The following is a 13,342-nucleotide window of genomic DNA, read 5'->3' on the forward strand; positions in this document are numbered from 1 at the left end:
AACTTCAGCTTGTTCAGCATTACTGGTTGGGGCATAGACTTGGATTACTGTGATATTGAATGGTTTGCCTTGGAAACAGAGGTCATTCTGTCGTTTTTGAGATTGCATCCAAGTACTGCATTTCAGACTCTTTTGTTGACCATGATGGCCACTCCATTTCTTCTGAGGGATTCTTGCCCGCAGTAGTTTTATGGGCTCCAAAATCACTACAGGTGGTGACTGCAGCCATGAAATTAAAAGACGCTTACTCTTTGGAAGGAAAGTTATAACCAACCTAGATAGTATATTCAAAAGCAGAGACATTCCTTTGCCAACAAAGGTTCGTCTAGTCAAGGCTATGGTTTTTCCTGTGGTCATGTATGGATGTGAGAGTTGGACTGTGAAGAAGGCTGAGTGCCGAAGAATTGATGCTTTTGAACTGTGGTGTTGGAGAAGACTCTTGAGAGTCCCTTGGACTGCAAGGAGATCCAACCAGTCCATTCTGAAGGAGATCAGCCCTGGGATTTCTTTGAAGGAATGATGCTAAAGCTGAAACTCCAGTACTTTGGCCACCTCATGCAAAGAGTTGACTCATTGGAAAAGAGTCTGATGCTGGGAGGGATTGGGGGCAAACCGCATTGCAGGTGGATTCTTTACCATCTGAGCCACCAGGGAAGCCCATGAATACTAGAGTGGGTAGCCTGTCCCTTCTCCAGAGGATCTTCCTGACTCAGGAATTGAACTGGGGTCTTCTGCATTGCAGATGGATTCTTTACCAGCTATTAGAACTGAGAAACAAAAAATATTAACCCATTAAAATAACAATAAACTCACTATATGTTAATATATAACACTGTAAATAAAATACAACCATATTTTCTAAAACAAAAAAATTATGAGAAGGATTCAGTTCAGTTCAGTCGCTCAGTCATGTCTGATTCTTTGTGACCCCATGAACCGCAGCACACCAGGCATCCCTGTCCATCACCAACTCCCGGAGTCCACCCAAACCCATGTCCATTGTGTTGGTGATGCCATCCAACCATCTCATTCTCTGTTGTCCCCTTCTCCTCCTGCCCTCAGTCTTTCCCAGCATCAGAGTCTTTTTAAACGAGTCAGCTCTCTGCATCAGGTGGAAAAAGTCCTGGAGTTTCAGCTTCAACATCAGTCCCTCCAATGAACACCCAGGACTAATCTCCTTTAGGATGGACTGGTTGGATCTCCTTGCAGTCCAAGGGACTCTCAAGAGTCTTCTCCAACACCACAGTTCAAAAGCATCAATTCTTCTGCGCTCAGCTTTATTTATAGTCCAACTCTCACATCCATACATGACTACTGGAAAAACCATATCCTTGACTAGACGGACCTTTGCTGACAAAGTAATGTCTCGGCTTTTTAGTATGCAGTCTAGGTTTGTACCATTGTTTTATATTTTTGTAAATATCCTTAAGATCTGGCTTATGAAAGACAGCTAGCTGGCTCTCACATCAGCTTCTGCATTTAATCTGTTGCAGTATAGCTGAAGAATATAAAGACAATCTGGCTTCATAAAGATAATATAGTTGGAAAAGGAGAGCCTCACAGACTGCCTGGAAAGGTCTCAGGGGTCCCCAGAGCTTCCTGGACCACACTATGAGAACTGCTGCTCCTGGTAATGCAAAGCCATCAAAACATCATCAGCAGTGGACAGGCTGCTGTTTGGTGGCAATGTGAAAGTGGATTAGAAGGAGGAGGCCTTAGATAAGGGCAGCAGGAAGGGAGATGATTAAAAGAGCTCAGGTAAGACCATAGGAAGCCCTTCTTTAAGCAGAGACAATGCAGATGCAGAGAAATGGGTTCACAACAAGTTAAGAGTCTGTGGGAACTGATATCCAAATGCATAACTTCAGGTATTCAGCACTAGAAATCCAGAAGGATGGTGACGATAAGGCATAAGCAGATCATTTCTGCTTTTAGTTGGCCAAAGAGGCAAGGGATAAGCCAGAAAGAGAAATAATGTGAAAATTCAAGACCACTGACTCAAAGAGATCCAAATAAATGGACAGGCCCTGGCAAACTTACCTGTTTAAACTGCTATACTCAGTATGGTTTAAAACGACACTGAGGATTTCCCTGGTGGTCCAATGGTTAAGAATCCACCTGCCAATGCTGGGGACTTGGCTTCAGTCCCTGCTCTGGGAAGATTCCACATGCCACAGAGCAACTAAGCCTGTGAGCCACAACTACTGAAGCCCACATGCCCTAGAGCCCATGCTCTGCAACTTGAGAGTAGCCTCTACTCACTACAACTAGAGAAAGCCCTCACACAGCAACAAAGGCCCAGTGCAGCCAAAAATAAACAAATATTAAAAAAACCCCACAACACTGACAGCATTTGCCTTAAGAAGGTAAGATTAATTTCTTTATTAATGCAAATATCCCTGAAGGTTATGGAAAAGCTCCCAACTCTCCTTAGCCAATGAAGCACACCTTGGCATTAGTTAATTTAGTCAGATTGTTTTCTTTCTTAAAGAGCACAGGAGAGCTTCAGATCACAGATCACATTAGAGCAACTGGCCTAGTAGGTACCATGGTGGGGCTCTGGGTATACTATGGGATAAAAGGGAAAAGAGAGGGAGAATGTTAACTCCCTATGGAAGATATTACTATCTTGATATTTTTAGTTTAAGAAGTGATTAGAGGGACAATTGTTAAGTGATTATTCAGTTCAGTTCAGTAGCTCAGTCGTGTCTGACTCTTTGCAACCCCATGAACCGCAGCACGCCAGGCCTCCCTGTCCATCACCAACTCCTGGAGTTTACCCAAACTCATGTGCATCGAGTCGGTGATGCCATTAAGAAGTAAATAAAGTCACTGGGTAGCTGGTTGGCAAAAATCGCTAGTTAGCACTGAAAAAACACAAAAGACATTTTGCTCATTGTAAAGTATATTTATGGCTTTCTGCCCAGTTCCAGAGATCAGACGAGAGGCAGATCATCCCAACAGAAATGAACTCTGTTCTCAAGCAGCTTCTCATTATGCCTCAAAGAGCCTAGAGAGTTGAGTAATATGGATTTTCGGGTGTGTGTGTCTGTGTGCATAATTTGAGGCTGAGACAGATGCAATCTCCATGGTCCAGGTAGAGAGCAGAAAAGTTGATACTTCTTACCTTCTATATGCTACAGATTAGGAACCCAAATCTACTACAGGAATTCTCTTTATCTTCCACCATTTGAGTAATAGGGCCCTGTGGACAGTTCTCTGGGTTGAGCAAAGGATTACTTTTTGTATGGTCAGCACAGTTAGTATATTCAGAGGATGCAAGAATAAGCAAGATGTACCAATAATACAGAGAATGATTTAAGAAATACAGATTCCTGTGTATAGAGCAAATGCTTAACTTACTAAATATCATTATTCCTTAACTCTGAGTAAGTATCCAAATGACTTTGATTTGAACAGATATTGGTATATAAAAACTTACTTTCATAAGCTCAAAAGGATTGTCTTGGTCTTCTTAAAAATGAAGTAAATTTCCAGGACACAGCACCCAGGCAAAGACCAAATCTGTCACTTCAGAACTCAGTGCCTCCCCAGTAATGTCACATTCTTAAATGTTTGTGATGATGTTCCCTACTTTCCATTGTTACTATTTTTAAAAAAAATTGTGACACGACCTGGGAAAGGCAGCCTTGATCATGTCAACTCTCTCTTCTGTAGAATGAGATCAATGATAGTCAATGTTCCACTTGCCATATAAGGTTTGTAAGGATTAAATCCTGTAAACATTTTTGTGAACCAAAAAGTCCCATGCAAATGTTAGTTACAGTAGAGCTCCTAGGGAGGCTGTATCCTTTTCATGCAGACAGGATGGCTCAGTAAAGGAACAGGCATTTATTGTAGGTGTTCTATATGCCATATTACCTCACTGAATACCATCTTATGTAGTGGGTGGTCATATCCCATTTTATATTTGAGGTACATGGAAGTTAAGTCATGGTTATCCACGTCATTAAGTCATTTTTTGTATAGGTCTTCTGTGTATTCGTGCCACCTCTTCTTAATCTCTTCTGCTTCTGTACGGTCCTTATTGGTTCTGTTCTTTGTCATGCCCATTCTTGCATGAAATGTTCCCTTGATATCTCCAATTTTCTTGAATAGATCTCTAGTCTTTCCCATTCTACTGTTTTCCTCTATTTCTTGGTATTGTTCATTTAAGAAAGCCTTCTTATCTCTCCTTGCTATTCTCTGGACTTGAGAGAGTCATTTCCTAGGCAGGTTGATAGGGAATCTAGGGGTCCCCAAGGAGAGAGGGGTCTGGAATTCTCAAGGAGGAAGAAAGGACAAACTTTTTTTCTTTCTCCACATTCCTTAGGATTATATAACAATAATGTATCCTGCCTAAGGACAGTCTTTGGATTCAACCTTCTGTTATCTTAAAATGTTAATTATGGGAGTAGACCTGGTCTTTACTAGGATGTATCTTGCTTGAGGACAGTGTTATCTTAAAATGTAAATTATGGGAGTAGGTCTGGTAAGGTCTTTACAACCTCCAGACATTCTTTGGATTCATTGGAGAGTATATAACTTCATTGCTAACACTAGCAAGCGGGTACTCTTTCTGCCCCCTTCTGATGCCTATGTCAGAAGCTTTCTCTATCTCCTTTATACTTTAATAAAACTTTATTACATAAAAGCTCTGAGTGATCAAGCCTCGTCTCTGGCCCCAGATTGAATTCTTTTCCTCCAGGGGCCAAGAATCCCGGTGTCTTCGCGTGATTCAACAACAACCTTTCAGACTCTGCGTTCAATTGTGTATGTCTTTGCTCTTTTCCCTTGCCTTTCACTTCTCTTCTTTCCTCAGCCATTTGTAAAGCCTCTTTAGACAACCACTTTGTCTTCTTGCATTTCTTTTTCTCTGGAATGGTTTTGGTCACTGCCTCCTGTACAGTGTTATGAACCTCTGGCCATAGTTCTTGAGGCATTCTATCTACCAGGTCTAATCCCTTGAATCTATTCATACCTCCACTGTATAATCATGACCTTATAATACTATGTAAACTTTGGGGCATACAATCAGCATAGGTGAATTCAACAAACCTTCTGCTGCCTTCTAAATCAACTATGCTGTTTTTCATTTCTGGTTTCTTTTGACTATAAAAAACTGCCTCGCCTTCTTGAGTGTGTGTAATCCTATTCATCTTCCAAATGTTCCCTCTCTCATCAAGGCAGAATTAATCACTCCTTGATGACGCTGGTAATTCAATCCATAAAGCCCTTTCTCTAATAAGCAAGCTTATCATTAAAAAAAAAAAGCATCAAACCCTATAAAATACTTGGAGAAAAAACATGAGGGAGTCCCTATAACTCTTGGTGACGCTCTACCAGGCTGAAATCAGGCTGACGTGATCTGTGTTTCAGGGATTAGAATTTAATAGCAAAAATGAGTCAGTTAAAACACCCAGTCAGAATGCTGTCTGTAGATTAAGTGCTTTGCACTGGGGATACAACATAACCTGAACTGCTAAATCCTAAGGGCTGACTGGTGATTTGCGTCTCAATCTCTTTTCATGTTATTTTCTTGGCAAAAGTTAACAAGGAGCACTCAGCCTAGGAAAGATAGGTCCTCTATTCACCTCAGCAAGAAACAGATAAGCACAATGAATTTCAAGTTTTCCCAATACAATGGCTCTGGTTTGACCTGGAGTGGGTAATGTCTATTGTCCCAAATGTGTCAATCTGAACATCAAACCCACCAGCTGGTGTTAGATTTTACATTCATTCAGTAACAACCCAGTCCCAAAGATTACACAGTCCCTGTGTGACAACTGGGACTTTATGGTACAACCCACAAAACACACGAGCAATGTGCCAAGAAAATCATGATCGAACACTTGCCACTCCACCACCAAACCTAAACAAATTACACTTCACCACTCATTGTTCAAGAACACATGGAACTATGCAACACTATTCCAAATAAAGGCTGTACATTCACTGAATGGTAATAGGGTCTATGTAACTAAATCCTAACAGCCGACCATTCCCTCTTCATGAGGAGTCCAGAGTGGATCATACCAGAACCCCTTTAAATTCTGCCAAGAGTATTAACTAAGAGTATTAACGCTTTTGATACTCATTTTCAAATTGACTGTGCTTAACACGCCAATTTAGAATAATCATATAAAAGTCTACAATAATTATATATAGTAACTGATGCCTGAGGCAATAGAATGACTTAATGCTTGCTACTCAAGTACCTAGACGAAGCAGAGGGAAAATGTACTGTTCTCCTTCACCAGCCAAACACTGGTCTTCCTCCAGAAGGTGGGTAAGCTTCTGGCACCAGTGAAATAATAGCATTGGTCTATTCTAGGCCAGAAGAAAAGTGACATCGACTTACTTAACAGTTGGCAATAGAGGGCCTGTAAACTTCTCTTCATGGTATCATCTGGTCCTGCTTGTCCTCCAGTTTATTCATGATTCTGTCTAGGAAATGGGAGAAGAAAATCATTATATCTGGGAAACAGAATTCAAGTCAATAATCATAAAGAACTCCACTCAATATGACCCTGGTGTTAAAGCCCAAAATAACTTATTTGAAGAGAAAAATTCTTGGAGTGAATATACCACAATATAGTCTATGTTATAAAACTATCAATTAATCAATTAGCTTTTGAAACTACACATCACTCATATGGGCAACTAGAGAGTGAGAATCAGGCCTTGGGATTTTGAGGACTTCCAAAACATCTTTCCTGTATCTCTAGTTTTGAAACAGGAGAAACAAGGAACTTGTAATCTCATTTCTGCAATCCTGCTCACCAAACAAAACACTCCCCTGAAAGCTTCACCAATTTCAAATTGTATTATATTAAACAACTTTTCTATTGTTTTCTGATTACAAAAGATACCTCCAGTGTAGAATATCTGAAAAATATAGCTAAACAAAATATAGTTAAGAATGTACAAGAAATTAAAAATTACCTATCTCTTTAGCTTTTCCTGTGTGCACTTCTATTGGTCTCTTTTGCTATACTTTTTCTCCCTAGCAGTAGAAATATCTTCCTCTGTTGTTATTACACTTTACTACATTTTTTTTTTTTCTTTTGGCCATACCTCTTGGCTTATGGTATATTAGTTCCCTGGCCAGGATTTGAACTCAAGGCTCTCGGCAGTGAAAGTGTGGAGTTCTAAGCAGTGGACCACCAGAGAATTTGCACTTTACAACTTTATTCTAAATGGCACACAGTATTTTTTTCAAGATAAGGTCCTAGAAACAGAATCACTAGGACACAATCTAAGGCTTTTGAAATACATTGCTGAGATGCCCTTCACCAACACCATATTATGAAAATCTCCATTAGACTACAACCTACTCAATGAAAGAAACTTGTATTTTCCTACCATCATTGCCAAGTAAATAGGCATATATTTCATCTCATTGCTTTTGCATTTTACAGGTTTATTAGTCTTTTTAAAGACTGTAAATTCACATTTGGCAAAGATTCTCTAGTTAGGTGCTGAGCCTTCTCCCGTAGACCTATCTGTGCACTTCCTTGTAAAACCCAGTGAAGGCAGCTCTTTTGCCCCTTTCCTGTTTGCCCATTTCTTCTCCCTTTTTAACCTTTAAAGAACCTAATGTAGGAATAAGATCATTAGGCAATTTAACTTAACTCCTGATTTATGCTCTCCTTGAATGCACACCATGCCTTGCCTAACCTGCGAATTCTTCTCCAAGATAAAAAGAAGAGTGAAGAATTAACTAGTAAAGAATGGTTAGCTCTCTACCCTGCAATGGCCCCCTAAGGAATCCTGTCGGCAAATCAAGAGGGCAAGGTAATATCTGGAGAGAGAGAGTCAGCCAGTCTGCACTCAGTAGAGATGATGCAGAACCCAACCTCCTGCCTCGACAATTCTGAGATTCTTTCCCCCATTTTTCCCTTTAAAAACTGTCATGGCTGAGCAGAATCCTTGGAGCTGGTCTCTGGACATGAGTCCACCTCCTCCCCAAGGCTGCCAAATTTTCTGATTAAAGCGTCCTTGCTTTCTACTGACACTTGCCTCTAGAATTACTGGCTTTTGAGTGGTGAGCAGCCAAACCTGAATTTGCTAACACTGGTTTTAGCAAGAACCCTGCTAAATTAATTTAACCAGCACCCCAAACCCTCAATATTTGATCAGATTTACTCTACCATCCTACCTTCAGCATAAGCTTGGTTGGTCAATTTAGCCAAACCCCTTACCCTGGTGCTTCCTCTTAGTAATTTTCCACCCACTGATTCCCATTCTGCTCCTTGGCTATCTATTCCCACTTGACCGTGCTTTATTCAGGGTGGAGCCCAGTCTCTCACCCTTACTGTAAAATCCCATTGCAATGGTCCCTGCATCCATTCATATGGTCTTGAATAATGTATGTCTTGCCACCTTTAACAAATGTCACTGAATGTTTTTTAAAGACATTCCTTAACCATTCTTTACTGGCATGCTGTTTTTTTTTTTTTTCTTACGATACCCCAAGTAGAAATGATCTATCCTTAAATTTTTTCTCAAGTATAATTAATGTATCATAAAATTCAGCCTTGAAAGTAGACAATTTAGTGGTTACCAGCATATTAAAAGTTGTGCAACTATCACCAATACCTAATTCCAGAACATTTTCATCACTAACAAGAAATTCCCATGTTTATTAGCAGTTATTTCCTAACATCCTTTCTTTCCAGTCCCTGGCAACCACTAATCTACTGCACTATGGGTTTGCCAATTCTGTAACTTTCACACAGAATATATGGCCTTTTGTGCCTGGCTCTTTCAATTAGCATAGTGTTTTTAAGGTTCATTCATGTTGTGAAGCATGCTGTTTTTTTCTTATTTTTTGGTAAGAATTATGCATACACACACACACACACAAAACCATGGTTAGAAAGGCCTTCCTTACTTAATTAAGGATTACATAAAAAGTTATAAAAAGTTGCCTATATTTTCTTCTGCTATTTTTTAAAATTTCATTTAGATCTGTTTCTGAACTTTGTGTTATGTTTTACTTCTCTGTCTGCTCATTCTCCCATTAAACAATATGCATTGTTTAACTCAAATTCCGAGTAGAACTAGTTCTGCATTACTTTCCGTTTTAGAGACCCAGGTTCGATCCCTGGGTTGACAAGATCTCCTGGAGTAGGAAATGGCAACCCACTCCAGTATTCTTGTCTGGAGAATTCCATGGACAGAGGAGCCTGGTGGGCTCCAGTCCATGGGGCTGCGAAGAGTTGGACACGAACGAACACACATGGATGGATGTTGTTCTTTGAGCTTGTTCTCCCCCACATTAACTCTAAGATAATTTTATTAAATTTCAGAAAAAAAATCATTGGGATTATAATTAAAATTATCTTCTATTTGTTTATTAATCTGGGAGAGACTTGATTTCATCAAAATCCAAGTGTGCTGAGGGAATTAAATTTTTTAAAGATTGTAGCTCTGGAGATCAGAAGAATCCCTTTTAGAGGAAGAGAAGAGCTCTTGTTTTGTGGGGTGGGGTAGCGGGTGGGCGAACAATAGCTCAATGATTTCTTTGGCTAACCCACCCCCAGTGTGATCTAGCTGAGTAAGAGGGAGAGAAAGAGTGAGTTAAATTGCTCTCCATTATAATATAAGAGGGGGCTTCCCTAGTGGTTCAGTTGGTAAAGAATCTGCCTGCAATGCAGGAGACCCAGGTTCAATCCCTGGGTTGGGAAGATCCCCTGGAGAAGGAAATGGCAACCCACTCCAGTACTCTTTTCTGGAGAATTCCATGGACAGAGGAGCCGAGCAGGCTACATGACTGTGCAACTAACTTTGACTTTGATAACATAAGAGGAGGTTTGAGTTCCCAAAGGCTAGAAAAGAGGGATTAAGTGGTCTAGAAATCAGAGAGGCTGAGGAGATAAACAAGAGATACTGTGAGGCAGAACAGGCAATTCCAAAAGACAGTAGTAGGTAAGACACAAGAATAAAGGATAGAATGAGAAATTCCCCACAAACTTTAATATGTATAATATTTAATTTCCCATTGCTTTTTGTTTTATGCTATTTGTACTTAGACACCACATCTGTCCTCCTTCTCTATGCCACAACAGTTATCCACCACTAGGACCCTCAAAAACCTCAGAAAGTCTTGCACAAAACAGCCTTGTGTTAGCGATGCTCAGCTGGGCAATGAAAGAGACTATGTCTTAAGACAAGAGCGACTGGAAATGGAGATAGGAGCCACAAGGACCATAAGCAATGATTGGTAGGCATCTTCGGAGTGCTCAGGACCCGGTAAGCATGCAACAAATGTGCTGTGAATAAAGAAATAAATGAATGGATAAATGAATAATCAAGTAATAGGAGAACAGAAATATTTGTAGTTGATGTTGATCAAGAGGAACATAAGCCCCTCAATCATCTCTGGAAATGCTTGGAGATTTTGAAGAAACTGTTACACTTGTCACAATAGATGGAATAGAGTCATGTCATTCGAATATCGAAGAAACAACTGAGCACATAAATATGGGACACTTCAGTCCTCTGGGTTACCCAGGGCTATTCTAACAACAAGCACCATATGACCTACTATTTACTCAAAATTAATCTTTAGGTCCTTCTGTGGAGTTTTGTAATGTTTTTTTTCATTTAAGTTCTATAGTCTTGTCAAGTTAATCCCTAGGCATTTTACACCTATATGTACTCTTGCCACGGTGATGGAATTTCCATTTCCATTATATTTTCTACATTGCTTCTACATGGAAATGACTGAGTTTGTATATTTACTTTGTGACCTAACTGAACTCACTTAGAGTTCTAATGATGGTTTCTCAGCTGAGTCTCTTGGGTCACTTGCGCTCCTTGGCTGGATGGAGAGGCATGGTGAGATTTCATCAAAAGCCTCTTTTTAACCACATTAATTGTATTAACGATTAACTGTATTAACATTAATTGTATCTAGTCCCTCAGGGAATAATTTAGGAGCTCCAATGATGACAGCTAATCCTAAGAATGTACAGTTTTATAGCCAAAAGGCCGAAGAAAAGAAAAATGAGAGGAGGAAGATGAAAACACCTGACCAGACATGCAGAGACAGAAGCACAGGTGGGGACCTGGCCGATCATGAGCTCAGGGGAGATGAGAGGGTGCAAGTAACCCGAATCACTCCTTAGCAAGTGCGAGCCTCAGAGAACCCTTCCTCTCCTTTTGGGTTAAATGAAACTGTTCTATCAATTTTATTGACTTGGGAGGGAAATCTCTTTAGAAATGTCCACGTAGCCAGGGAAGAAGTAATAAAGAACCAAATGAAAACCTCTTGACATTTGATATGTAAATTGACTTGAAAAGACAAGTTCATAGAAAACAAATGAGAAAGAATACCCAAGAAAATTATGGAAAAAAAAAATTCCAAGAAGATGGGGCCAGGGAGAGAGGGACTGCCAGGCCTACTAGACATTAAAACATCCTCAAAAGCCTCTATATTTAAAATAATTTGAAACTGGCACATGAATATACCAAGTTATAATGGATATTTATGATACAATAAGGACAGTAGTATTAAATCAGCAAGCAAAAAGATGAGCTTTTAAATAAACATTTTGAGATAATGGCAGAGCAATATGATAAAGTTAAAACTGTACTCATTCCAAATATCACATACCAGCATAAACTCCAAATAAGGTAGACATTTAATTGTAAAAAAAAGTAAAGAATACAAATACTAGAAGGAAATATGAGTAATTCTTCTATTACTTGGGGGTAGAGAAGGTTTGCTAACTCTGAGTCAAAGTTTGAAGCAATAAGGAAAAAGATAAACTTTATTACATAAAAAAATTACTCAGTAAAAACTATAATTAAGTAAAATATAAGTTAAAAACTATAGAAATGTTCAACTTATAAGAAAGAAAGATTTAAAGTCCCTAAATTTTTCCTGAAATCAATCTTCATGGTGCTTTAGCAGTTGTCTGCATACATGGGCAGAATGGCAAAAATCTGAACCGCCTAGCACATCTGCTCCAAACTAAGGTTGAGCGAGGCAGTGCTCTGTCTTTGTGTTTCAGCTCTCATACTGTGAACAGTGTCCTTTCAACAGGCAATTTAGTGCCATGCTTTTTAGCATTTTGTGCTTTTTATTGACATCTCTGTTTGAAATGGCCCCCAAGCATAGTGCTGAGGTGTCTAGTGTTCCTAAGTGCAAGAAGACTGTGATGAGCTTTACAGAGAAAACACATGTCTTAGATAAGCTTTGTTCAGGCATGAGTTATAGTGCTACGACTATGAGTGCAAAGTTAATGAATGAACAGTGCATATTACACAAGGCATCTTTAGACAGAAACACATATAAAACAAGACTATATATGGATCAGTTGACAAAAATGTGACCAGATCTAATAGGAACCTAACCCTACATTTCCCTTAGGAGCACAGATTCAGTCTTTACTCATTAGTCCTTCAATATTCATGACAACTTTATAGAATGTAACTATTATGAGTAATGAAAATCAATGGTATTTGAGTCCAGCTTTAAAATATTTTGTGGAGCAAAGAATGAATATGATGAGCAATCCATGCCAACAGTAGAGTTTGAATAAAACAGGATAATAGTTCACCATCTCTTTGGGACAGAGAAAGATTTGGTTAAGCTGATGGCTAACACTTGCTCTCTGGGAACAAGGGGAAAAGGAATAGCAGAATTGACATATCAATTAACATCACAGGCCTGTGAAGTTTGGAATGGAGCATTCTCCTCCAGGTAGGGACACAGACACCAAGTCGTAGTCTTTTTATAAGTAGAAATAATGACTTTGTTCTGCACATGATTTCTGATACTCTAAAATTAGGTAGCTGAAAGTGAAAATGAAGTGAAAGTGAAGTCACTCAGCCACGTCTGACTCTTTGCGACCCCACGGACTGTAGCCTACCAGGCTCCTCCATTCATGGGATGTTCTAGGCAAGGATACTGGAGCGAGTTGCCATTTCCTTCTCCAGGAGATCTTCCCGACCCAGGGATTGAACCCAGGTCTCCCTGAAGTTTATATGATATCTAAGATTCATGGCCTTTCTAGACATTATATTTCTCATCACAAAAATTATAATAGAGTGATGATGAAAAAGAGAGACTTTCCTTTTCTAAAAAGTCCTCATGGAATAATCATATCAATTATGGTCACTCCTTGATTTAGCCATTTAACAATTCATCTCATGTCTTCCATGGGCCTAGTAGTGTTTTTGTTTTTTTGTTTGGTCAAGAAATCAGTCTTTATTCAAGATCAAACCTACCAGCAATGAGACCTTGAGCTGGATTCTTGACTTCCCTGATCCTTGCATTTCTTGTAAGGTATAAGAATAGTCCTTGATATGCTTGTGGCAAAGACTGAGA

The 13,342-nt window shown here is 39.5% G+C and overlaps 1 protein-coding gene across 6 annotated transcripts in view; it reads right to left on the minus strand.

The window, feature by feature from the left end:
* Window positions 1-13,342, minus strand: part of TMEM108 (transmembrane protein 108) — a 409,024-nt gene that overhangs the window by 176,367 nt on the left and 219,315 nt on the right. For 5 of the 6 annotated variants that reach the window (XM_055569671.1, XM_055569673.1, XM_055569675.1 and 2 more), the window contains one exon: window positions 6,362-6,447. In XM_055569671.1, the coding sequence (XP_055425646.1) occupies window positions 6,362-6,401 (40 nt within the window). In that variant the 5' untranslated portion in view covers window positions 6,402-6,447. The remainder of the gene's footprint in view (window positions 1-6,361; window positions 6,448-13,342) is intronic. The other variant, XM_055569672.1, reaches the window with a different exon arrangement.

The sequence above is a fragment of the Bubalus kerabau genome, chromosome 2, assembly GCF_029407905.1.
Source record: "Bubalus kerabau isolate K-KA32 ecotype Philippines breed swamp buffalo chromosome 2, PCC_UOA_SB_1v2, whole genome shotgun sequence".
Taxonomy (NCBI): domain Eukaryota; kingdom Metazoa; phylum Chordata; class Mammalia; order Artiodactyla; family Bovidae; genus Bubalus; species Bubalus kerabau.